The 27,731-nt window shown below is 49.4% G+C and overlaps 1 protein-coding gene across 3 annotated transcripts in view; it reads left to right on the forward strand.

Moving 5' to 3' along the window:
• The window catches only part of LOC142304154 (zinc metalloproteinase-disintegrin-like MTP4), a 115,012-nt gene that overhangs the window by 34,739 nt on the left and 52,542 nt on the right, over nucleotides 1–27,731 (forward strand). Inside the window, exons 3-8 of one of the 3 annotated variants that reach the window (XM_075346245.1) lie at nucleotides 12,306–12,385; nucleotides 15,929–16,007; nucleotides 16,833–16,909; nucleotides 18,283–18,463; nucleotides 21,659–21,721; nucleotides 21,834–21,905. In XM_075346245.1, the coding sequence (XP_075202360.1) occupies nucleotides 12,306–12,385; nucleotides 15,929–16,007; nucleotides 16,833–16,909; nucleotides 18,283–18,463; nucleotides 21,659–21,721; nucleotides 21,834–21,905 (552 nt within the window). The remainder of the gene's footprint in view (nucleotides 1–12,305; nucleotides 12,386–15,928; nucleotides 16,008–16,832; nucleotides 16,910–18,282; nucleotides 18,464–21,658; nucleotides 21,722–21,833; nucleotides 21,906–27,731) is intronic. The other 2 variants (XM_075346246.1, XM_075346247.1) reach the window with 2 other exon arrangements.

Here is a 27,731-nt window from a genome sequence, read left to right on the forward strand (position 1 = left end):
CAGAAGTCTTCACCCACAGGACATTTTAAACATATTGTCACTGATTGCAATAAAATAAAACTCATTCTATTGTACAATGTCTTATAAAATACTAAAACAGATAATATAAAATTTACCTTGGATACATATGAAGAGAGCAACCACTAGAGAAGGACATCATGGTCGGAAGAATAGAAGCAGGGCCGGCTCCAGGTTTTTGTGGGCCCTGGGCGAAAGAGTCTCAGTGGGCCCCATCCACACATAGACTTGCACAGATACATACACATACAGGCATACATATAAATAGACATAAATCTATACGCAGTCATATACACTGACATACATAGATACACATACATGCACACACACAGACACATTAGAGAGCTTTCTAATATTGTGAAGCCGGCAACAGCCTCATTCACCTCCCCGCTTGTCTCCATCCAGCTCCTCCTGGGCACATGTCTGATTCGTGTCCGTCACTAACAGACATGGACGCACATAGAGCACACTGACACTGCTGTATATAGATCACAAGAAAGGCTGGGGACATACACATTACAGACAGCCATGGATCCCCCCTTGGGGAGGAGGGGCGACATGACCAAGGGGGAGTTAGGGAGTGATGGGGTTAATAGGGACAGTTTGCTTGGCAGGCCTAATATGGCATTAAGGGGTGGTTTTAGCTTGGGAGGAAGAGGAGGAGTAGGGAAAGGGTTAGTCTGGGAGAGGAGGGGGTTACCTCCTCTTCTTCTTCCGGACGCCAAGAGATCAGCAGCACGAGTCACCATGGCTGATCTCCAAGAACTTCAGCGCCTGATTGCAGCAGCCATTGCAGCGCACGGGCCCCTGGCAGTGCAGACCCACATCAGGGCTGCCGGGGTTAACCCGTCGGTCCTTGCCCCTCGCTCCCCCAGCCGTGGTGTGCGCCAGTCGCGGCCCCCCCGCAGGTATTCCCCGGGTGCGGGGGGGGGCGAGGAGGAGATGCCAGAGCCCCTCCAGGGACCCTCCGCAGCGGGCCGAGCAGCAGCGCAGTCCGGCTGCTGCTCCCAGCAGCAGCGGGAGGAATCTGCGTTCCAGCCGCGGTGGTCGGGAGGTGGGAGTGGCCAGCGTGGGGCCTACTTCCGGTCCCGGCCTCCGGGCTGGATTTCCAGTGACAGCAGCGGCTCCAGGTCGGCAGCGCGCTCGGCGAGGGATGGAGGCCAGCAGTTCCCCCTGCAGTCGGCGGGGGGACCGAGGGGCTGCAGGCGGCGGTAGGTCCAGCGCCAGGGGGAGGTCTGTGGTGCCTGACCCTGGCGCGGCAGTGAGCAGGGGTGACGGCGTGAGCCATGCGGCGACCGCCCGGTCACTCAGGACCGCTGTGCAGCCCCCGGATGTGGCGGTGTCCCGTGGGAGCGGGAGGACCCAGTGGCAGGAGGCCTGCGGCGGCCCAGGAGGGCCAGAGGCGGCGACGGCTGGGATCCAGAGCCGGGCGTCCATCAGTCCGCGTCCAGAGTCCCCTGGCAGTCGGCGAGGGGGTGGGCGTGGGCGCAAGAGGTCGAGGCCTGGGGTGCCGGCGCGGGGGACAGGACGGTCTCCTGGGCTGTCGCCCCAGGGCAAGAGACGGAGCGGGGACAGCACTGCCCACGCGGCGGCCCGGTTTGGCGGCCGTGGTGGGGGGGTGCCGCGGCGGCGCCCCCCGGATGTCGGATGGAAGAAGATGTCAGCGGCGAGGATGAGGAGGTCGTGCTGTCGGAAGAGTCGGATGGTCGGCAGACGGAGGACAGCGAGGCTGCGGTATCGGGGGACGCTGAGCCGCGGTTGGGTGAGACGGCAGCGGGGGCGGCAGGGGCTGCGCTGGCGGGGAGTGTCGGGGGCGGGAGGGCGGCTGTGGACACGGCAGCGCCTGGCGGAGTAGCAGTGTGGAGCCAGTTGTTGGGGCTGTTGCAGGGGTTGGCGGCGGTTGCCGGGGCTGGGGGGGGGGGGGCGGCACAGGCGCCGGCGGCGGCATGGGTGGGGACGACAGATCGGGGGGGCGGCGGCGGTGGAAGGGGGGGACGGATCGGGCGCGGCGGAAGGGGGGGGCGCAGGGGGGAGTGCGGCGGAGGGGGCAAAGGAAAAAGAAAAGGAGAAGGAGGATGAGGTGGTGCGCCTAGATGATAGGGCTAAAAGCGAAGTTTATGTTTGTTTTGAGGGCCCGCTGGGGGCTCATTTAAAGAAGGAGGTGCGGGAAAAAATTTGGAAAGGGGAATATGTGGAGATTTTTTTCTCTGCTTCCCCTGGAGAAATTTAATTTGGATAGGGTTAAGCCAAGCGACTCCAAAAAGGAGAAGGACGAGGAGGGAAAGCGCCGTTATAGGCTTATTCCTCGGACTTTTGCAAACTGGTTGCAAGCGTTTGCGATTTTGGCGAGCGTGGTCGGGGAAAAGGAGTCGGAGCATTGTTCGGCCTTGTTTGGTTACATGGATGCGATAGGGGAGGCTTATCGGGTTTATGGCGGGCTGGCGTGGCTGCGTTACGACGAGCAATTCCGGCAGCGGAAGGCGTTGCGGCCGGATATGCGATGGGACCATAAGGATATTTCCTTATGGATGCGACTGATGTCGGCACCGACTCAGCCCTTTTGGGGGGGGTGCCGGGGGACCGGGGTCCGGGTCCCCGGCAAGTCAGAAAAAAGGTTTCTGTTGGCAATATAATGAGGGGCAGTGCAGGTTTGGAGCGGCATGCCGGTTTAAGCATGAATGCTCAGGTTGTGGGGGAGGACATAGCCTGTCCAAGTGCTTTAAAAAGGGGAAAGGAAAAGCGGGTGACGGGGTTGGAAAAAGGGATGACGCCGGTGAAGGTAGAAGCGATGGCCCCCTTTTTAAATAGGTATCCGGACGGCGAGGCAGCGGCGTTGTTATGGTTTGGTTTTTCTGACGGTTTCCGTATCCCGTCGGCTGTTAGTCCATCGCCCCCGCCGTACCGTAATTTACGTTCTGCTCGGGATCATGCGGATGTGGTGGATGAGAAGCTGAGAAAGGAGGTGGTTTTGGGCAGAATGGGCAGTCCTTATGACGCCCCGCCGTGTTCAAAGTTGGTGGTTTCGCCGTTGGGGGTTGTGCCGAAGAAAGAGCTGAACAAATTTCGGCTTATCCATCATTTGTCTTACCCAGAGGGGTTATCGGTGAATGATGGCATTGCACCGGAGTTAGCGGCGGTATATTATGTGTCGTTCGACAAAGCGTTGGACCTGGTCAGGGCTGCGGGTCGGGGTGCGTTGATGGCAAAGGCTGATGTGGAAGCGGCGTTTCGGTTGTTACCGGTTCATCCAGATAGTCAGCATTTGTTAGGTTGCTGGTGGGATGGCAGTTATTATGTTGATCGCTGTTTGCCAATGGGTTGTTCAATTTCGTGTTCGTATTTTGAGGCGTTTAGTTCGTTTGTAGAGTGGGTGGTTCGGGATGTGTCTGGGCTTATGTCCATTATTCACTATTTGGACGATTTTCTTTGTGTTGGGCCGGCGGGTTCAATGGTTTGTGCGGGGTTGTTATTTGCGTTGAAGAAAGTCGCAGACAGCTTCGGAATTCCCTTGGCCCCCGATAAGATGGAAGGCCCGGCGCCTGTGATGCGTTTTTTGGGGATTGAGATTGATTCTATTGCCATGGAATGTAGGTTGCCGGAGGAGAAGGTTCGTGATTTGAGGGCCGCGGTGGCAGGGGTGAAGGCGGCAAAGAAGGTGCGGCTTAAGGTGGTGCAGTCCTTGCTTGGGAAATTGAATTTCGCTTGCAGGATTATGCCGATGGAGAGAGTTTTTGCGAGACGTTTGGCAACGGCGACGGCAGGTGTGCGGTCGCCGACACATTTCGTGCGAATCACGAAGGCGATCAAGGACGATCTTTTGGTATGGGATCAATTTTTGCAGTGTTTCAATGGCCGGGCCCTGGTGATGGAGAAGGTGGCGTCTAACGGGGCGTTACAGCTGTTCACCGATGCGGCTGGGTCGGAAGGGTTTGGGGCCGTGTTTCGAGGTCACTGGTGTGTGGGTCGGTGGCCACAGGCAAGGCGGGAGAGCGGTTTGGTCAGGAATTTGGCTCTGTTGGAGCTATTTCCTATCGTGGTAGCAGTGGAGCTGTGGGGGTCGCGTTTTGCCGGGAGGAAGGTTTGCTTCCATTGTGATAACCAGGCGGTGGTGTTTGCTATTAACAACTTGTCGGCTAAGTCGGAGCCAGTGGTGGTGTTTTTGCGGCATTTAGTGTTGAGATGTCTGCAGCTGAATGTACAGGTGGTGGCAAAGCACGTTCCGGGAGTTGACAATGGGGTGGCTGACGCTTTGTCTCGTTTTCAGTTCAGCAGGTTTCGGGCGCTACTGCCTTGGGCGGACGAAGTCGGAGTGGAGTGTCCCGTGGATTTATGGAATCTGGTGAGGCGGTGATCTCAGAATTGATTCGGAATTCGGTGACTGAGGTGACTTGGTGCCGATATGCTAAGGTGTGGGCTGAATGGGAGGAGTTGCTGGGTCGGATGTTTGATGGGGTAAGCGTGGATTACTTGGTGGCATTACTGGCGTTGGTGAGTGTGGATTTCTCGGCCGGGCGATCGGCGTCGGCCGTGGCGCATCGGGTGGCGGCGGTGGCGTTTTGGTTAAAAATGAGAGGGGAACAAGATGTTTCGCAGGATTTTCGGGTTCGACGGGCCTTGCGGGGGTTCCGCCGCGGTGTGCGGGAGAGGGACAAGAGGCGTCCCGTATCGTTTGGTTTGTTGAGGCGGTTGGTGGGGGGCCTGAGCGGCATTTGTGAGTCGGTTTACGAGACTGTTTTGTTTACAACAGCTTTCGGTCTTGCTTTTTATGGGGCTTTCCGGATCGGTGAGTTGGTAAGCCCGTCCAGGGTGACAGGCGGCGGGTTGCTGCTTGAGGATGTGCGAGTGGGCGGTGATCAGGTGGAGTGCCGGATTAGTCGGTCGAAAACGGATCAGCTGGGTCGGGGTAGGTTGGTGGTGTTATACGCGGTCCCGGGGGAGGAGTTGTGCCCAGTACGTTTGGTGGAGCAATTCATGGCCGTGAGGGGGGGTTTACCGGGCCCATTTTTGCGGCACGTGGATGGGTCCTTTTTATCAAGGTTCCAGTTTGTAGCGGTTCTGCGGCGAAGTTTGCAGAATGTGGGGGAGCGCCCGGAGGATTTTGGGTCGCATTCCTTTCGGATAGGGGCAGCTACGGAGGCCGCTCATTGGGGGCTTGGAGATGAGGTGGTAAAGCGTATTGGTAGATGGGAATCTTCTTGTTTTCGGCGGTACGTGAGGCCGCAGCTGTTGTAGCATTATGGTAACTTTGGTCTAGGTACAGGTGGTTTGGCGGTTTGGAAGTGGTTTATATATGTAAAAAAAAAAAAAAAGAGGGGGTAATGTACAAGTGTTAGAGGACGGAGGTAGAATGGGTTTTTTCTGAGAGGCGTTGATGGTGGTGATGTTATTGGTTTTTAATTTCTGTTTTCGTTGTCTTTCTTTGTTGTAGGGATGTGCCTAATCTGGATTCTGGGGCATTCCTTCGTGTTCTGGGGTGCTCGGCGGGCGGCGGTTCGCCCGAATGGTCGGCAGCTAGGGCTGGATCGTGGGCAGGCGACTGTTCGGTGGATCGGTGTTCGGGGCATGGAGTGGGGCAGGGTGGTCCCAGAATTTGGTCGTTATTGTAAGGTTGACCGGCCTCCGGATGTGCTGGTATTACACGTGGGAGGTAATGATCTGGGAGTTCGGGCGTCACGGGATCTGATCCGGGATATAAAGATTGACTTACTGCGGTTGTGGAAGCAGTACCCGGGTTTGATTGTCGTGTGGTCAGACATAGTGACCAGGTTGTCATGGAGGGGGGCTCGGTCGGTGGAAAAGGTCAATAAGGCCAGGGCCCAGGTGAATCGGGTGGTTGCCAGGTTTGTGATCAGGAACGGTGGGATTGTGGTGTGGCACAGGGAGTTGGAGCCGGCAGATTGGCGGTTTCGGAGGGGTGACGGAGTGCACCTCAACGACATTGGAGTGGATTTATGGGCATTGGGCCTGCAGGATGGTGTTGAGCGAGCTTTTGGTGTGTGGCGGGTCCAGGCCACGTAAGGTGTCACGTGGTCTGTCCTGTGGCGGGGGGGTAGGTCTGGTCCAGAGGTTGGAAGTGACTGGTAACTGGACCGGGAGTCATTGTCTCGGTATGGTGGCTCTCGGTTCCGGGATGTGGCAGGCACGGGGTTCTGCCAAAGTGTGGGGGTGTCAATCCGTGGGTGATTGGCACCTCGTCTCTGGGTCGGTGTGTTGCGGCCAGGGGCAAGGGGAGTAGTAGTTATGGACTGGGCCTGCCCCCGGGAGGGTCATGTAATTGGCATTGTCTATTGTTATCTGTGTGTTGTTTTGGGTCGCCCGTTGGACGGCGTCCCTAAGGTGCTTAGTTTGTGAACAATAGGCAATAAAAGGCTGCTGTGGCCATTTTGAACCAAGTCACATGCAGTCCGTGTGTTTATTTATAGTATAAGGGGTTTGGTAACACAGACATCACGACCGGAGAATACTCCCTCAGCTGGTCAAGACAGCCATGGATCCCCCCTTGGGGAGGAGGGGCGACATGACCAAGGGGGAGTTAGGGAGTGATGGGGTTAATAGGGACAGTTTGCTTGGCAGGCCTAATATGGCATTAAGGGGTGGTTGTAGCTTGGGAGGAAGAGGAGGAGTAGGGAAAGGGTTAGTCTGGGAGAGGAGGGGTTTACCTCCTCTTCTTCTTCCGGACGCCAAGAGATCCCCGCCCACCCTCCCTTTTTTGTGTTGTCATCTGGGGGACGTGGTTTGGGATGTTGGGATGCTATTTGTCACAGCGGCGGGGGAGGTAGGTCTGGTCCAGAGGTTGAAAGTGACTGGTAACTGGACCGGGAGTCATTGTCTCGGTATGGTGGCTCTCGGTTCCGGGATGTGGCAGGCACGGGGTTCTGCCAAAGTGTGGGGGTGTCAATCCGTGGGTGATTGGCACCTCGTCTCTGGGTCGGTGTGTTGCGGCCAGGGGCAAGGGGAGTAGTAGTTATGGACTGGGCCTGCCCCCGGGAGGGTCATGTAATTGGCATTGTCTATTGTTATCTGTGTGTTGTTTTGGGTCGCCCGTTGGACGGCGTCCCTAAGGTGCTTAGTTTGTGAACAATAGGCAATAAAAGGCTGCTGTGGCCATTTTGAACCAAGTCGCATGCAGTCCGTGTGTTTATTTATAGTATAAGGGGTTTGGTAACACAGACATCACGACCGGAGAATACTCCCTCAGCTGGTCATGGGTGGCATACAAATTACTGAGGAAAGGGGTATACAGCAATGGAGGGCATACAGCTCTAAAAGGGGACAGTGGCTCTGGGGTGGGGGGACAAACAGCTCTGAGGTGGGGGGGTGACATGCAACTCTGGGGGTATACAGCTCGGGGGGTATACAGCACTTGGGCGTGGGGACATACAGCTCTGAGAGGGTATACAGCACTGGGGTGGAGGTGACTCACAACTCTGGGGGTATAGTAGTATGCAGCCCACATATTCCTCCATATAGTGTTATGAAGCCCCCAAAGTCCTCCATATAGTATTATGTAGCCCCCATGTAGTATTATGCAGCCCCCAATTGCACTATGCAGCCCCCATATAGCACTATGCAACCCACATATGGCAGTATGCAACCCCCTTATAACATTAAGCAGCCCCCATATAGCACAATGCAGACCCATATAGCATTAGGCATCCTCATGTTAGTATACAGCTGCCATATAGCAGTCCATAACCAGATAGCATTAGGCACCCTCATATAGTATACAGCCACCATATAGCACAGTGCAGACCCAGATGGCATTAATCATCTTCATGTAGTATACAGCCTGTTTATAGTACAATGCAGACCCAGATAGCATTAGGCACCTTCATGTAGTATACAGCCTGTATATACACTGTGTGCAGACTTATTAGGCAAATGAGTATTTTGATCACGATACTTTTTCTACATGTTGTCCTACTCCAAGCTGTATAGGCTTGAGAGCCAACTACCAATTAAGTAAATCAGGTGATGTGCATCTCTGTAATGAGGAGGGGTGCGGTGTAATGACATCAACACCCTATATAATGTGTGCTTAATTATTAGGCAACTTCCTTTCTTTTGGCAAAATGGGTCTGAAGAGAGATTTGACGGGCTCTGAAAAGTCCAAAATTGTGAGATGTCTTGCAGAGGGATGCAGCAGTCTTGAAATTGCCAAACTTTTGAAGCGTGATCACCGAACAATCAAGCGTTTCATGGCAAATAGCCAACAGGGTCGCAAGAAGCGTGTTGAGCAAAAAAGGTGCAAAATAACTGCCTATGAATTGAGGAAAATCAAGCGTGAAGCTGCCAAGATGCCAATTGAGACCAGTTTGGCCATCATTCAGAGCTGCAACGTTAGTGGAGTTTCAAAAAGCACAAGGTGTGCCATACTCAGGGACATGGCCAAGGTAAGGAAGGCTGAAAAACTACCATCTTTGAACAAGAAACATAAAATAAAACGTCAAGACTGGGCCAAGAAATATCTTAAGACTGATTTTTCAAAGGTTTTATGGACTGATGAAATGCGAGTGACTCTTGATATGCCAGATGGATGGGGCAGAGGCTGGATCAGTAAAGGGCAGAGAGCTCCACTCCGACCCAGACGCCGGCAAGGTGGAGGTGGGGTACTGGTATGGGCTGGTATCATCAAAGATGAACTTGTGGGACCTTTTCAAGTTGAGGATGGAGTGAAGCTCAACTCCCAGACCTACTGCCAGTTTCTGGAAGACAACTTCTTCAAGCAGTGGTACAGGGAAGAAGTCGGTATCGTTCAAGAAAAACATGAATTTCATGCAGGACAATGCTCCATCACATGCATCCAACTACTCCACAGCGTGGCTGGCCAGTAAAGGTATAAAAAATGAAAAAATAATGACATGGCCCCCTTGTTCACCTGATCTGAACCTGGGAGGGAAAACAGTACACCTCTCGGAACATTGTCTGGGAGGCTGTGGTGGCTGCTGCATGCAATGTTGATTGTACATGTGACGCCCTGGACTAGCCAGGTAGTCACATACATAACAACATGCACACACCCCCCACCCTAGGCAGCAACAACAGTCAATCAAAAATCCTTGTTGCCTCCCTCCAGGGTCTGATGTCCACACCAGGTGGGGCGGAGCCAGGCGGTTGGCCCCACTCACCGAGGAGTTCACAGGCCTGGAGGTGGGAAAAGTGACAGTTTAGCCTTGGAGGTGGAAGTGAGAGGAGTAAACACTTCAGGTGTCTGGGTCGGAGCCCAGGCACTGACAGCAAGGTTGGCAGACGGTGGTGGCCGTCTGCAGGAGTTGGTGGAACTCCGCAGAGCCGTAAGGACTGGGGTCGGGCGTCGGTCTGCCGGTACTGGACCGGGAAACGGAGTGAAGCTAAGCACACAGGCAGGGCCATCGGACCCCAACCAGACTTTGAGCCGCCATCAATAGTCAAATCCGAATGTGACAGGAACCCCAGGGGTTTCCTAACAACCAAGTCCTGATGGAAGGCAACAGTCCACCCAGAGAGGATATACAGCCACCGCCACAGGCTAGAGATCCAAGGGCCAGTGCCTGCGGGCAAAATGGGGCTCCTACGGCACCTATACGCCAGGTAGCGGACTACCGGTGGGCAACCACAGGAGTCAAGAACATCTTCACAGGTGCAGGGAAAGACAGCCACCATCAGCCGTCCGGGGAGAGCACAACAACAACACTGCAGCCGGCTGCGGGACCCGTCCATCCGGCCGTTCTTGGTTTACCAACGACTCTGTCAGTGATTGTCTGAGTGAGTACACCAGTGCCGTCCAGCATCGAGCCGCGCAGTCCCTGCACCCCAGCCATCCGGCCTCCCCGTTACACCACCGGGCCCCGGGATCACCAACCCCCTACCCACGGAGAGGACAACATCCTAGCTGCTCCCTACCATCTCTCCCGGAATCCCCGTTACCAGCAGCGGTGGTGCCATCATCACCACATCCCGTGGGTGGCGTCACGAACAATCTCCCTAAACATACCACCCCCTTTTCACTCACGGGTGAGGAGCGCTGCTCGAGTCCCCGGGTCCGGTCCACCGCTCGAGCCACCGAGCAGCAGCAGAAGCCCCAGACCCGAGCGTGGCGAGCGTGTCCCCTCCACCTGCGACAAACAGATCAAGGAACTGACAGAATCTATGGATGGCAGGCTGTTGAGTGTCATCATAAAGAAAGATGGCTACATTGGTCACTAATTTTTGGGGGTTTTGTTTTTGCATGTCAGAAATGTTTATTTCTAAATTTTGTACAGTTATATTGGTTTACCTGGTGAAAATAAACAAGTGAGATGGGAATATATTTGTTTTTTATTAGGTTGCCTAATAATTCTGCACTGTAATAATTACCTGCACAAACAGATATCCTCCTAAGATAACCAAATCTAACAAAAACCCACTCCAACTTCCAAAAATATTAAGCTTTGATATTTATGAGTGTTTTGGGTTGATTGAGAACAAAGTTATTGATCAATAATAAAAAAAATCTGCTAATATACAACTTGCCTAATAAGTCTGCACCCAGTGTAGTACAATGCAGACCCAGATAGCATTAGGCACCTTCATGTAGTATACAGCCTGTATATAGTACAATGCAGACCCAGATAGCATTAGGCACCTTCATGTAATATACAGCCTGTATATAGTACAATGCAGACCCAGATAGCATTAGGCACCCTCATGTAGTATACAGCCTGTATATAGTACAATGCAGACCCAGATAGCATTAGGCATCCTCATGTAGTATACAGCCCCGTATCATTTAATGCCCCCCCTTGGTCATCTGGCCACCACGATTACATACATACCCATTTTTCCTCGTTCCCCCGCTGCTTCGGTCTCCTCGGCGCGTCCACTGTTGTCGCTCGCTCTGACTGCGCTGCAGGTGTGCAGCAGTGACGTCATCGTGCTCCGCTGCAGAGTTGTCAGAGCACCGACAGTCAGACACTGCGGGGAGAATGCCGCTCCGTCTCTCATCATTGCTTTCAATTGTATCGGCACCTGCGATGCCGATACAATTGAAAGTGCGAACCTCGGGGGGGGGGGGGGGGGGGAGTCGGTGACAGCGCTGGCACTGGGTCCCCCTGCCAATGCGAGTGGGCTCCCCGGCAGCCCAGGGCCCCGGCATTTGACCGGGTTTGCCGGATGCGGACACGGGCCCTGAATAAAAGGAAGAAGGTGAAGAAGATCAGCAACCCGATGGCTCGATACAATCACAAAAATGGTAGTAAAGACCCTGGTGAACCTTACTAGGCTGCACAAGATTGATCTTCCTACAGAGCGTTCATCCATCAAGTTGCCATGGCTCGTGATTGTGCTGAAGGCCTTAAAAAAAAAAATAACCAAAAAAAGAGTCAAAAGTGCAGGACACATTTACAATGGTGGAAAAAGAAAGAGAAGAAAAAGCAAAAAGCCAGATAAAGCAACCCTAGAGCATGAATAAAAATCCATCCCTGACCAAAAAAGATCAATACAAGAAAAACATCATAGTCTTGTTAAGGGGAATCTGTCAGCAGGTTTTTGCTACTTCATCAGAAAGCCGTATAATGTAGGCAGAGAGATTCTGAATCCAACGATGTATCACTTAGATTATTGGGTGCAGGAGTTCTGACACAATCAGAATTTTTAGATTTAGTCATGTAACAGAGCTGACAGAGCTGTTCCTCCCACACCAGGCTCTCATTATAGATTGTACATTGACAGTGAGGCGTCAAGCAGAGGAGGGGGTGTCAGACTGCCAAGCAATTGAATTTCTAGTCCTGTAATGATCAGGGTCCTGCTGCTTAAATAAACATAAGATTGGACTGTGACAAAACAGGCATCCGTGAACCTTTTGTATTAACCCTTGCAGCATGCTGGCTTTAGCTCACATAACAAAAACCTGCTGACAGATTCCCTTTAATGATATTTTATATTCATTTTGCGTTTGTTTGGTTTTTTTTTTTAACCCAAACAAGATTCCTAATATGTTTAAGCGAAGGGTGAAAATTTATTGACTTTAAAAGGGAAGCTGTCATCTGATTCATGATGCCCCCAAACAAGAGGCCGCATGAATCAGAGCCTGGGTGCAGGTATGCTATTATATTACATGCCCCAGTGTTTCAGAAAAAATATAGCTACAAGATATGGCTGCGGTTGGTGTTGGACTAGTCTAGTGTCCAGCCGTGGTCCCCACTGAATCTTCTGGCTGTGGATTGAGTGGCTTTAATCAAGTGACAGGTTCTATTTAATGTTTCCCTCAATAAATTTACCACCACCACAGATTTTCTAGTAAGTAATTGAATGTTCCCATTTTTTCCAAGCAGAGTGAATATCCAGACATGGTCCAATACAGGCTAGATGTGAATGGAAAACCAATGGTTCTTCATCTGGAAAAAACTGAGTGAGTGTTGTAAATCCTGTAAATCCACTATAGCTTATTCATGGTTAGTCAAAATTCACTTGTTGCGAGCCACATTTGTTAATTATTTTCGACCCTTTTACATCTTGTCGCAATAAGGTGAAAAGGATTGAGGCTTAAAGGGGTTTTCCCACAAACAAACTTAATTTTAAAGTTGATTGTAATCAATAGATCTTGGAATAATAATAATTTGCACAATTGGATGTGTTTAACCCCTTCACGACCATGGACGGATCTTTCCGTCATGGATCGTGTCCCGGTAAGCCCCGCCCCCTGCCGCGGGCAGGCGGCGTGGATCGGCACACATATCAGCTGTTTTCACCACAGCTCCTGGGACAAGAAGGAGGTAAAATAGAATATACAGATAGTACAGCACGGGATTGTGTCTGATTCTTCATAGAATCATAGAATGGTAGAGTTGGAAGGGACATCAAGTGCCATCGGGTTCATCCCCCTGCGAGCACAGGTTTTCCTAAATCATCCCAGTTATATGCTTATCCAGTTTCCGCTTGAAGATTTCCATTGATGTAGAGCTCTCCATCTCCCGTGGCCGCCTGTTCCGCTCCCTGACTGCCCTCACTGTCAGTTTTTCCTAATGTCTAATCTCAATCTCCTTCCTTTTAGTATCATACCATTGCTTCTTGTACTTGTGCTAATGAGAATAGGGTGGTTCCCTCTGCACTGTGACCACCTGTCAGATATTTGTAGACCGCTATTAAGTCTCCTCTCAGCCTTCTCTTTTTGAAACTAAACATTCTTAGTTACCTCATAGAAATAATAATTTGCGATTCTGTGCTATAATGTTTGTACACTTTATTACTTTTTCCCCAGCCCAAGAGATGGGGTATGATCAGACCATATCCCTGTATTGTCAGACACGGCCATTACACAGTATCAACTTACACAATATCAACTTTAACAAAATCCACTTTAACATGAATGATGTTAGTGTGGTTAGTGTGAAAACCCCTTTAAGATTTTTACAAATTGAACCAAAATTTTGAAGCAAAAAAAATAGTGTAAAGTGAAGAGTTGGTATAAAGCTCCTTTCCTATAATGAGTATATGACAAGTTTTTGATGTTGCAAATTTTCTGCACCTATTATGTAATTACATTTCTTGTGATATTTTTCATTGTGATTTTATTTATTTTTTTCATATGTTTTTATTATGTTTTTGACGCTTAGCTTTTCGTCTCTTTAGTTGGTTATGTTTTAATTAAAGCTGCTTTGTTTTTGATTCTTCCTGGTATTTGTCTTTTACTAAACTGTATTGATACAGTCATGTGTGGATAGGATGCATTGTTAGTCCATATCCACAGCGGAGACATATTAACCCCTTAACGACCGCGGGCAGTAAAATTACGCCCTAAATGTCATAATGTTACTGCCCGCGGTCCTCCGGCGGCAGCATGCCGCGATTGGCGCACATCTCAGCTGATTTTCACAACTGAGATGTGTGCCTGCTAGGCACGAGCAGAATCGTTATCTTCTCATGCCGATTAACCCCTTATATGGCGCTGTCAATACGTGACAGCGCCATTATAAGCGCGATTGCGGTAATGTTTTACTTACCGCCCGATACCGGAAGTCACGTGACGCGATCACGTGACTCTCGATAGTTGTCATGGTAGCACAAGGTCATGTGATGACTCCTGTACTACACCTGACTTGGTTTCACTTTCGCTGTGCCAGCGGCACAGCAAAAGAGAAAGAGAGCGTATCTTCAGCCTTGTAGCTGTGATCAGCAGATACTGCAGAGCGATCGGAATGCTGATCGCAATAGCCCCCTAGGGGGACTAGTAAAATAAAAAAAAAGTAAAAAAAAAGTTTTAAAAAATAAAAAAAAAACCTAAAAGTTCAAATCACCCCCCATTCGCCCCATTGAAAATTAAAGGGTTAAAAAAATAAAAAATATACACACATTTGGTATCGCCGCGTTCAGAAACGCCCGATCTATCAAAATATAATCAATTAATCTGATCAGTATACGGCGTAGTGGCAAAAAAATTCCAAACGCCAAAACGATGTTTTTTTGTCGCCACAACTTTTGTGCAAAATACGATCAAAACGTAGCATCTGCGCAAAAATTGTACCGTTAAAAACGTCAACTCGAGACGCAAAAAATAAGCTGTTATTGAGCCATAGATCCCGAAAAATAAGAACGTTACAGGTCACGGAATATGGCGTAAAACGTGCGCCACTTTTTTCGGACAAACTTCCGATTTTTTTTAACCCCTTATATAAAAGTAAACCTATACATCTTTGGTGTCTACGAACTCGCACTGACCTGAGGCATCACACCCACACATCAGTTTTACCATATAGTGAACACAGTAAATAAAATATCTCAAAAACCATAGTGCTATCGCACTTTTTTTGCAATTTTTCAGCATTTGGAATTTTTTTGCCGTTTTCTAGTACACTATATGGTAAAACTGATGGTTTCATTTAAAAGTACAGCTCGTTCCGCAAAAAATGAGCCCTCACATGACCATATTGACTGAAAAATAAAAAAGTTACGTCTCTCAGAAAAAGAATGGCGAAAAAAAAAAACGGAAAGCGAAAAATCGGCCGGTCGTGAAGGGGTTAAAAACGTATGGGGATTTTTTACCTGCGGATATTACGCAAAATTCTAAGGGGAATATTTGCATATAAAACGCAGCGTACCTGCAAGAGAAAATGACAAGTGAATTTCAAAACCTCAACGTAGGTCAATTTATACTACATGGAAAAAAAAGCTCAGTGGGCAGGAATTTTCCATAAATCCCATCCACTTTGTTGGAACTGTGAGATGCTATGATTTTTGAGCAGCAAAAAGACTCAGGGTCAAAAACTCATCATGGGAACGTAAAGGGAACTGAGGAGTCAGACGCAATGACAGCAGAGAGGTGAGCACGACCATCCTCTGACCCTGCACATTCATTAGCATGTTAGCACATCCACAGGGGTGTGTTATATGCTAAGGGGGCCAACTAGCCAAGGGAACTAACGCCCTTGTGACTAGTTGCTGGCCTCATTAGCATATCATAAAGGAACTTTAGAAATACTTTTTCTAAAGATCTTTTTATCTATGCTACTAGATACAGGGACAGTTAGGCAAGGATTAGAAATATACACTCAGAACTGCTCATGGATGTGGGTGCGTGGCGCCCCTGAGGCTTCAGTCGCCACAGGGTCCCTTTAACCTAAAAGTGTTTGTAGATGCGCCAAATTGGTAAACTTGGATCATCTGGTCTAATTCTAAATTTAAGACAAGACATTATTAATAAATCCAGCCCATTAATGGAATATTCTATTTGACTTCTTCGACCGCTACGTCTTGCCAGTCAAGATCTTGAGAACATTTCCAGTATTATGATATGTATTTCTCTAGAGATTTAGCTATAGGAGGCACAAAGGTAGAAGTTACTGTCTAGCCCTGGTGCCTGATGGACCCCCACTGCCAGATACCAGTATAATTTTTCATATATGGTAGGTTATGGGTTACTGTACAATATATTTTAATACATTTTCTGTTCTCACAGAGACCTAATATCTGAGAATTACACGGAGACTCATTTTCTGGAAGATGGTTCCCCAGTTACCACCAGTCCTAAGATTAAGGTAGGGTCGTACATATCAGTACGAGGGTCTCGGAAATCATCCTTCAAGCATGCACAAGTTTGGGCCATTCTTTAATAAGACGCTATGGGCCGATACAAATTTTTCCTACAGAAAACTGTTGTAAAACACTTTGAATAGTTGCAAAATTTTCACCAGTTTCTAGGGGCTCCGCGCAGGGGCAGGATTGGGGCTGCAGTTTTGAGTATCATCTTGAATGGGTACAAAGGATTGGGCATATTGAAATCTAAGCCGATCTTTTTTTATCCTTGACATCTGCCGTAAGTCGGGAAGTGGAAAAACTGTGGACAAACGAGCGCAAATAGGGTCTTATATCGGAAAAAAGTTGATATTTAAGAGGGATGGTCGCTCACCTTGTGTGGTTGCATATCACACAACCCTGAATAAAGCCTATAATTAGCTGCTGCAGTCACCACTGAGAGAAATCCAAAAGGAACCAGAATGATGATGTGACTACCTCTGCACTGCTGGAAATGATGAAATCGCCAATACGAAGAAACTGTATAAAGGTGGTTTATTCAACGCGTTTCAATGTGCTCCTCACTTCTTCATCAGGAGAACATCAAGTTACTTGATGGATCTCCTGATGAAGTGATGAGCACCTCGAAACGTGTTGGCTAAATTACCTACTACATATTGGCTATTTCATCATTTCCAGCAGCGCAGAGGTAACCACATTCCCATTCTGGTTCCTTTTGGATACAGTACATTGGGAAGGACATACACATAAGAGCATTATATTATCTTGGTGATATTGGCAGGCTGTGAAGACTTTTCTCTATAAATATATGTATTTGCATCTTGTAGGATCACTGTTTATATCAAGGATATGTGAAGAATGACAGCAGTTCCCAGGTCAGCCTGAGTGCATGTAATGGATTAAGGTGAGATAATAATAATAAGGACTTGTATCTATAGGGCACTGCAATATTGCTCTGCATTTTACAGCAGTAGAAGCAGCAAGTCTACACTTCACAATCCTTGCTTAGAGTAATACTGTCACGCTAGGTACGGGGAAGTACCAAAAGTACCAAGTGAACGGCGAAAGGGAACAGAAGGGGAACCTGTGTCTAGGAAAGAGGAAGATAGTGACCCCTGACCAAGCCTACTGCTGGTCCCTGGGGTCCCTCACCACTCTAGATAAGTTCCGCAGCTATGCACTGAGGCAGATACCTGACCCTAGGTATCCCTAGTGCTGGATCCTAAATAGGGAACAGGTGGGATGAGATCTTTGTCAACCCCATTAAACAGTAGAGAAGACACAAGGAGGACACACGGGGTAGAAATTTATGAACTACTTATCCACAGATGACTCAGGTAGAAGTTCAGCAAAGTTTCAGCAATGCTACCACAGATGAGAACAAGCAACTTGCTTGCAACCAGAGCTTGAATGAACTGAATAATATCACCAGCACCAGTCCAGGAAAGACGGGGGTATTTAAGCACAAGGGAAATACTGATAATCAGTAGCTGGATGGAAGGAGAGCTCTGCTGGGTCCTAAAGGGGGAAGAGATGAAAACCTAGTAGGAATGCTACATATATCAAAGAGTATTTTCAGCAAGAATAATGGAAAGTTAAGGAGCATTTTGCACAGCCACGCTGAGACCTTCTATTGCCAGAAATCACATGATTGTCTATCACCTGTGACAAATACTTTGAGGTATTGTCCGCAATCTACTAAAGGACTAAGGATTGTCAAGTTTGGAAAACTGTTATGGAAATGTAAAGCTGGTGGTTAAATGAGCATATGGTTATCGGCAACCTCCTCCATACACGAGCGTTTTTCAAAGGGTAGAAAGGAGAAAGTCACTGCCAAACGGCTCTGGCAGAGGCTTATCTCCCAAAGGGTCGGGCGTTGAATTTAAACTGCCCGACATTTATCCGTTCCATCATCATCTGTCAGTGTAATTCTGGAGGTCTCCGCTCACACTCACAGGCTGGATCAGCTTTCTTTAGTGTAATGTGTATGGAGGGTTTGTGTAACATAGGGGACCCCTGTCCAGAAAACTAATCTTTTTGACAAAGTAAAGAATGGTCACAAAGAATGTCTCGAGCTCTGAAGGACCTGTTCTCTCCTAGATTACACAGACAACCTATTGGTATGAATAGGCACTGTGTGATGTGCTACATTTACCTTGTAGAATATGGATTGTCCGAGGTAGACATTTCCTTTAACATCAGGGGTTATGTCATTGATTTTTGGAGAATTAAAAATATATTCCAAAATATTACAATATTTTCAATATTTTCTTTTAGTGGCATAATTGCAACCCAAGAAAATAAATTTCTTATTCAACCTCTGAAGATGTCAGAGACTGGGGCTCATGCTGTTTACGAGTATCAAGATCAGGATACCCCAAAAACCTGTGGGGTGGACGACAAAAATGTCAATGAGACGATAATGACCAAGATAGACTTCTCAACTAGCAGTCAGGAGGTGAGAGACTCTATCTATCTATCTATCTATCTATCTATCTATCTATCCCTCTATCTATCTATCTATCTATCTATCCCTCTATCTATCCCTCTATCTATCCCTCTATCTATCTATCTATCTATCTATCTATTCCTATCTATCTATCTATCCATCTATCTATCTATCTATCCCTCTATCCCTCTATCTATCTATCTATCTATCTATCCCTCTATCTATCTATCTATCTATCCCTCTATCTATCTATCTATCCCTCTATCTATCCCTCTATCTATCTATCTATCTATTCCTCTATCTATCTATCTATCCATCTATCTATCTATCCCTCTATCCCTCTATCTATCTATCTATCTATCTATCTATCTATCTATCTATCTATCTATCCCTCTATCTATCTATCTATCCCTCTATCTATCTATCTATCTATCTATCCCTCTATCTATCCCTCTATCTATCTATCTATCTATTCCTCTATCTATCTATCTATCTATCTATCTATCTATCTATCTATCTATCCCTCTATCTATCTATCTATCTATCCCTCTATCTATCTATCCCTCTATCTATCTATCCCTCTATCTATCCATCTATCCCTCTATCTATCCCTCTATCTATCTATCTATCTATCTATCCCTCTATCTATCTATCTATCTATCTATAGGAAAAAGGAGCAGAACAATAATATTCCTTGTGGTGCTAATCATCCTGGCCATCCTAATCATTCCATAAATAATAACCAAAAAAGAAGGCAGCACTCGAATAGAAAATGCAAAAAAGAGGACTTGTTTATTAGTCCATCCAGTGTGGCAATGTTTCAATTCTACTGAACCTTTCTAATCTATCCATCTCTCTATCTATCCATCCATCCATCCATCCCTCTCTCTACCCATCCATCCATCCATCCATCTATTATCTATCTATCCATCCATCCCTCCCTCTATCTATCCATCCATCTCTTTATACATCCGGTGTGGCAACGTTTCAATTCTACTGAACCTTTCTCATCTATCCATCCCTCTATCCATCCATCCATCCATCCATCCCTCTCTCTATCCATCCATCCATCCATCCATCCATCCCTCTCTCTAGCCATCCATCCATCCATCTATTATCTATCTATCCATCTGTCTATCTATCTATCTCTCTAGCTATCCATCCATCCCTCTATCTATCCATCCATCTCTTTATCCATCCAGTGTGGCAACATTTCAATTCTACTGAACTGTCTCATCTATCCATCTCTCTATCTATCCATCCATCTCTCTATCTATCCATCCATCTCTCTATCTATCCATCCATTCATCCATCTATCCATCCATCCATCCATGCATCCGTCAATCCATCCGTCTCTCTAGCTATCAATCTATCCATCCATCCATCCATCTGTCTTTTATGGGCTATAGGGGTGATCAAACTGATGTGATCAAAAAGGGCACATCACCGGATACTTTTAGGGTGCCAGCCCATCTATCGCATTTGCTGAAAAACCTTTTAATACAACCCCCTATTGTTTTACTGTTTTACAAAGACATTTGTCAAAGAGCGTAACTTGTTCAAAGTTTCCCTCCTCTGATACACTGCATAATAACCAAATATGTAAACTTTTAAAAAACAACAACAATTTTACTAAACAATTCTTGGCCAGAAAACTTAAGTACCTCTGCTGCTTCTGAAGGAAACTTATTGCGTAGAGGTTTAAATCTGCAAAAATTGGACACAGGGTCACCATCTACCATCTGTAACACTGGTGATTTCTTCTGTGGATGGATGAGTCTTTCCACCTCTGGCACCAGGGCATAGTGTGAATGGCACTTCTCTCACCACTTATGGTTTTATATTACCTTGTAAGAAAGGGGTGCAGCTAAGGCGGTCTGCCAAGATGTGTGTCTCAGGACTCAGGTATCAGAGGGGGAATGGACATCAACAATACAAAAAAACAATTCATCAAAAGCTTTTACACCAGAAAACTGGTATAAAATGTTGGAAAAAGTCGCAAAATGTGAGCAAAAATGTTGTCACTTTTAGCATTTTTATGCCAGTTTGAAGCAATATAATGGGCAAAGCTGGGGGGGACTTGGAACCAAACAAGGCGTGGCAATGCCTGCCCATTAAATTAAAATTGCCACCGTTTCTTGTGCCACGTATGCTACTCCAGTCCTTGAGTATAGTAGCATTTCGGTGCCGTGTAAGGAGGCTCTTGACACAGAGAAGATGCGCCAAATTCAATAAGTGACATGCGCCTTATCTAATTTGGAGTAACAGCAAACCCTTCATTAAGACAATCGTGCACAAGACGTCTTTATGAATTGGCCTCTCAGTGTTTGATAATGTAGAGTCAGCGCAGCCAACCTAGGCTTTGCCCCGGGTGAAGAAAAGTCTAGTTATGGCTGTAATGCTCGTGGGTGCGAGCGGAAGTGGAACCATTGGGCCGTAGCACTGGCTATACCTGGAGGGCCAAAACTAAGCGACTACCAGGTTTCCACCAGAGCCTCTGATGGTGAGGATGGGTTTGGCTGCCAGTAGCCACCAGGAGCTACTTAACCCTAGAACGCGCAACCATAGAAATCTACCATAGAAAACAAGCAACCTAGCAGGCCTGTGAGGCCCCAGGTATGTGTTCTAGGGTTAAGGGAGTCCCAGCACTGAGATGACTGACCCCAGGGAACGAGATAGGACTCAGACAGTCTCTGATATGATCTGATGCAGACCTGACAGGTAGTGTAGACAGGTACAGCAGATGCAGAAGTATCGACAGGTACTGGTGGGTGTAGCGTGTTCACCGAGTACAGCAGGCACTGGTGGTACAGTGGGTGCAGCAGGTACTTACAAATGTTAGCACACAGAATAGTACTAGACCAAATGAGAAGGGACCTGACAACTAGCACCCCATCTCTAAGGTTAAACCATGTTGCCCAGGCACCTCCCATAGGGGGAGTATATCTTAAATACCCAGTGCTTCACAGCCATAGGCTGAGAAGCATTTGCGGGTTAAGGAGCGCTGGCCCTTGAAGAATAGGTGTGCGTGCCCCCCTAAGTGCACTCCCAGGAAGACCTGCGTGGTGTCCACAGGCCCTGGGAGCCAGCGGCAGAGTGAGTGTACTGGGGTCCCCGCCGGGAGGAGGGGGCAGGACATTATGTGGGGGGTAAGGGCATAACAATGGCTCTGTATAAGTCATAACTCCATCTGCTTTATCATAGAAAGAAGAATTTCTAAAGGCAAGGAAGTATATTCAACTGTATATGGTGGCGGATAATTCTATGGTAGGAACATATCTAATATATACAGTATATAACATACACAGCCTGTTATAATCTAGGTATATTGTTGGTAGCTTTATGTGTTGCACATTATTAATCGTCTCCTTACTTTCAGTACAATAGATTTAACCGCAGAAGAAATGAAGTGAGGCAGAGGATATTCAGCATTATTAATTTTGTCAACCAGGTGAGTTGATGCCGTATTATACCGTAAATATATCTGCAGGTATAAACTTTGCTGAAGCAGCCACCAAAACTTGTGTTATTTTCACTATTTGTATAACTCTTCTATAAAAATGTAGTTACCGTGTTTCCCCGAAAGTAAGGCCCTGTCTTACATTAATTTTACCCCCAAAAGTCCCACCCTGCCTTACTTTCGGGGGAGGCCTTACATTGGAAAAAAAATGACAATCCTCCCCCCTGCAGCCTCCCCATTGTTTGAGATCCGGCATCCACCCCTTCCTCCCCCCTGCAGCCTCCCCATTGTTTGAGATCTGGCATCCACCCCTTCCTCCCCCCTGCAGCCTCCCCATTGTTTGAGATCTGGCATCCACCCCTTCCTCCCCCCTGCAGCCTCCCCATTGTTTGAGATCCGGCATCCACCCCTTCCTCCCCCCTGCAGCCTCCCCATTGTTTGAGATCTGGCATCCACCCCTTCCTCCCCCCTGCAGCCTCCCCATTGTTTGAGATCCGGCATCCACCCCATCCTCCCCCCTGCAGCCTCCCCATACAGTGGTTCTGCCCCCCACTCTGCCACCACCCACACTGACACATACGGTACCGGTACAGCCCCACACGGCACCCACACACATATCGTACCGGTACCGTACACTGACACATACAGCCCCATACGGCACCCATACACATACCGTACGTACACGTACACACACACACACACACAGCCCCATACGGCACCCATACACATACCATACGTACACACACACACACAGCCCTATACGGCACCCATACACATACCGTACGTACACACACACACACACACACACACACACACACACACAGAGTTTCGGAACTTACCGAAATCGGAGCGAGCCTGCAGGCGGTGACGTCGCGGCTGATTTCGGCCAATCAGCTGGTAGCCGGCTGACTGGCCAATCGCAGCTCGAGCTGAGGGCCAATCAGCTGCGAGCCGGCTGACCGGCCAATCGCAGCTCGAGCTGAGGGCCAATCAGCTGCGAGCCGGCTGACCGGCCAATCACAGCTCGAGCTGAGGGCCAATCAGCTGCGAGCCGGCTGACTGGCCAATCACAGCTCGAGCTGATGGCCAGCAGGCAGCCTTGCGGGGGCCATTCACCGGAGGCGGACCACGGGTGGCACGAGACTGGAGAAGGCCTGGATGGAGCGAGGGAACAGCGGCAGCGGTAAGTTCCTGTACTTTCCCCAGGGACCCCCACCCATATGCGGCCTTACATTCCCCGGCCCCCCCGCTACCCTGCCTTACAATCGGGGGGTGCCCTACATTGGCGGACCCCCCCGAAACCCCCACCCTGCCTTACTTTCGGGGGGGTCCTACTTTCGGGGAAACACGGTAGTTAAAGCAAAAGTTAAAAGGGTTTTCCCACAAATTACATTCATCACTTCACAACATAGATGATAAATGTATATTCACTGGGGGTCTCAATGGTAAGGGGAAGCCCCAATGCATAAACCAGGTGTCTAAGAGTAACAAATGGGAAAAAAAGCAGTAATGCATATGCTGAACTATCATTCAATTCACTTCTATGTGTCACGCTCCCCGTGTCCCAGCACCACTCCTTACCCACTGATCCAGTCCACGTGTCCACTGGTCATGGCTGCCGCTCCCGCTCTTGCTCCCCAGAGTCCTGTTCCTGGTCTCAGGAGTCTGATTCTGACTAATGTTCTGTATAGGACCGGGCCGCGCCCACTCACCTGGTCTTATAGGCCCAGCACTGCTGCAACAGGAAATGACCTGAGGCTGTGCTGAGTATATAAGACTGGCCTCTCCATGTGGGCGGCGCCTGATCATCGTTTGTGTTTCTATGCCTTGTCTTGTGAGCTAAGTGCTCAGGTCTTTGTTCCTGTTTCCTATTACTGCCTTAAAGTACGCTGTGACCTTAGTGACCTGGTCCTGTCTTTGCTTCCTGATACCTGCACCCGTTCCTGCCACGTTAGTGCTCCAGCTACCGTGTACCCTGCCCTCCAGGTGGGGTGCTCGGTCCAGTGGATCCACCTCCTGGGCCTACCAGTCCTCCCCGGCCCTCACAGTATGATCAGGCCATGGATCCCGCTGGAGCACAGGCCATGGATTCCGCTGGAGCGCAAAAATCAGAGCTGGCTGAGCTGCGCCAGGAGCTGGCACAACAGCGTGAAACCCTGAACCGGATGCTGAAATTCTTGGCGTCCGTGGACCACCGGTTATATACGCTGCAGACCGCCGCCTCGTCCATGCAGCAACCAGTCTCCAGGTCTGAACCAGGTTCCTCCACAGCCTCGCAACTTCGCCTTGCTGCTCTGCCTGCGCTATGCAGGGGATCCCAAGTCCTGCCGAGGCTTCCTGAACCAGTGCTCCCTGCACTTCCAGTTGCTCGCGCACTTGTTTGCCTCAGACCAGGCCAAGGTGGCGTTCCTGATGTCACACCTGGAAGGCGAAGCCCTGGCCTGGATTAACCCCCTGTGGGAAAATGAGGACCCGATGATCACCGACATCCAGGAGTTCCTGCAAGCCTTCAGGGGCACCTTCGACGAACCCGGACGAACTACCGCAGTGACCTCTACGCTCCTCCGGCTACGCCAAGGGACCCAAACAGTCAGCCAGTATGCCATACAGTTCCGCACGCTCGCTTCGGGGCTGGGCTGGAACAATGAGGCCTTAACGGCGGCCTTTTGGGAGGGTCTCTCTGGACGCATCAAAGACGAACTCGCCGGCCGTGACGTTCCCCGCACCTTGGACGCTTTGATTTCCCTGGCCACTCGGATTGACCTCCGTTTTCAGGAGCTTGGCCAGGAGGTAGTCCGGGAGAAGCGACCACCTCGCCACATCTTGCCCCCTCAGAGATCTACTGCTCCCTCGTCCCTGCCTTTCCACGACTTATCACCAGAACCCAGGCAAGTGGACCGTCTGACCCAAGCCAAGCAACGCCGTGCAGAACGGCTCGCCCGGGGCCTGTGCTTCTATTGCGGAGATGGTTCACATATGCTCCGTTCTTGCCCAGAGAAACCAGGTAGACCCCAGGTCCAAGGGATGGTGGGAACCGCCACCCTTGCCACCGAAATCCCTTTGGTTCCAGTTAAACAGACTGTCCGGGTGACGACAGAGCGGACCCGGTTTTCAGCTGAGGCCCACATCGATTCCGGGGCAGCAGGCAACTTTATTCACCAGGCCACGGTAAACAAATACCAGGTCCCTGTCACTCCGCTGAAGAAGCCCCTCTGGTTCGCCTCCGTAGACGGCAAACCGCTCTACGAACCTGTCCGGTATACCACCGAGCCCGTGAACCTCCAGGTTGGCACTTCGCATACAGAGACCATCGCCTTCTATGTGATCCCGAGGATGGCTCCTGAGCTCTTGTTGGGCCTGCCCTGGCTGAAACTCCATGACCCTGTTATTAGTTGGCGCTCTGGTGCGATTACCTGCTGGAGTCCCTTGTGCCACGAAACCTGCTTGCAGCCTGTTCCTCAGCCCCTGGCACTTGACTCAGTCAAGCTGCAGGATCCTGCAGAAGAGACTACGCTATCCAGTGACATTCCACCGCCCGAGGCATCCGAGACCTTGATTCCACCATCTTCTGAAGATATGACTTTGACTCCACCGGCTGCCCTGGATGAGACATTGTCTGATACCCGGTCCGAGACGCCCGATCCGGTCGTCCAGGATTCCAGTCCTGCTTCTGACTGTCCTTCCCTTTCCGTTGCCTCCCTTGCCGCTGACATGGGTTCCCCGATACGGGACATAGTGGCCATGAAAACGGTCCGGGGTAAGCAGTCCTTCCTGGTCGATTGGGTGGATTGCAGTCCTGAGGCCCGGTCCTGGTTGTCCCGGAAGTACGTTGCTGCCTCTCTTTGGTGCGCCTTCATGTCTCGGCCGAGGAGAGGGGGGCTTCAAGGGGGGGTACTGTCACGCTTCCCGTGTCCCAGCACCACTCCTTACCCACTGATCCAGTCCACGTGTCCACCGGTCATGGCTGCCATTCCCGCTCATGCTCCCCAGAGTCCTGTTCCTGGTCTCAGGAGTCTGATTCTGACTAATGTTCTGTATAGGACCGGGCCGCGCCCACTCACCTGGTCTTAAAGCCCCAGCACTGCTGCAACAGGAAATGACCTGAGGCTGTGCTGAGTATATAAGACTGGCCTCTCCATGTGGGCGGCGCCTGATCATCGCTTGTGTTTCTATGCCTTGTCTTGTGAGCTAAGTGCTCAGGTCTTTGTTCCTGTTTCCTATTACTGCCTTAAAGTACGCTGTGACCTTAGTGACCTGGTCCTGTCTTTGCTTCCTGATACCTGCACCCGTTCCTGCCACGTTAGTGCTCCAGCTACCGTGTACCCTACCCTCCAGGTGGGGTGCTCGGTCCAGTGGATCCACCTCCTGGGCCTACCAGTCCTCCCCGGCCCTCACACTATGGTGCCGATAGAGACCACCATTCTGTCCCATAGAAGTGAATGGAGCAGTAGAGGATGCGCAGTACTTCTAACTCTACACTTTATGACCCCCATTCTCGGGATTGATGGGAGTTACTTTTACTAGCAATTATATTTTTATCCTCTATCCATTAGAATAGAGTAGGATTGTCAAACTCAAATACACAGAGGGCCAAAAATAAAAACTTGGACAAAGTCGTGGGCCAACCTAGTCGCATTCCCAACATAGTCCTCCATACAGAATAATGGTTCCCATATAGCCCTCCATACAGAATAATGGGCCCCACATCGCCCTCCATACAGAATAATGGGCCCCACATAGCCCTCCATATAGAATAATGGGCCCCACATAGCCCTCCATGCAAAATAATGGGCCCCACATAGCCCTCCATACAGAATAATGGGCACAATAAAGCCCTCCATACAGAATAAGGGGCCCCACATAGCCCTCCATACAGAATAATGGGCCCCACATTGTCCTCCATACAGAATAATGGGCCCCACATAGCCCTCCATACAGAATAATGGGCCCCACATAGCCCTACATACAGAATAATGGGCCCACATAGCCCCCCATACAGAATAATGGGCCCCACATAGCCCTCCATACAGAATAATGGGCCCCACATTGTCCTCCATACAGAATAATGGGCCCCACATAGCCCTCCATACAGAATAATGGGCCCCACATAGCCCTCCATACAGAATAATGGCCACAATAAATCCCTCCATTCAGAATAATGGGCCCCACATAGCCCTCCATATAGAATAATGGGCCCCGCATAGCCCTCCATACAGAATAATGGGCACAATATAGCCCTCCATACAGAATAATGGGCCCCACATAGCCCTCCATACAGAATAATGGGCCCCACATAGCCCTCCATACAGAATAATGGGCCTCACATTGTCCTCCATACAGAATAATGGGCCTCACATTGTCCTCCATACAGAATAATGGGCCCCACATAGCCCTCCATACAGAATAATGGGCCCCACATAGCCCTCCATACAGAATAATGGGCCTCACATTGTCCTCCATACAGAATAATGGGCCCCACATAGCCCTCCATACAGAATAATGGGCCCCACATAGCCCTCCATACAGAATAATGGGCCCCACATAGCCCTCCATACAGAATAATGGGCCCCACATAGCCCTCCATACAGAATAATGGGCCCCACATTGTCCTCCATACAGAATAATGGGCCCCACATTGTCCTTCATACAGAATAATGGGCCCCACATAGCCCTCCATACAGAATAATGAGCCCCACATAGCCTTCCATATAGAATAATGGGCCCCATATAGCCCTCCATACAGAATAATGTGCCCCACATAGCCCTCCATACAGAATAATGGGCCCCACATAGCTCTCCATACAGTATAATGTGCCC

The sequence above is a fragment of the Anomaloglossus baeobatrachus genome, chromosome 4 (genome assembly GCF_048569485.1).
Source record: "Anomaloglossus baeobatrachus isolate aAnoBae1 chromosome 4, aAnoBae1.hap1, whole genome shotgun sequence".
Classification (NCBI taxonomy): domain Eukaryota; kingdom Metazoa; phylum Chordata; class Amphibia; order Anura; family Aromobatidae; genus Anomaloglossus; species Anomaloglossus baeobatrachus.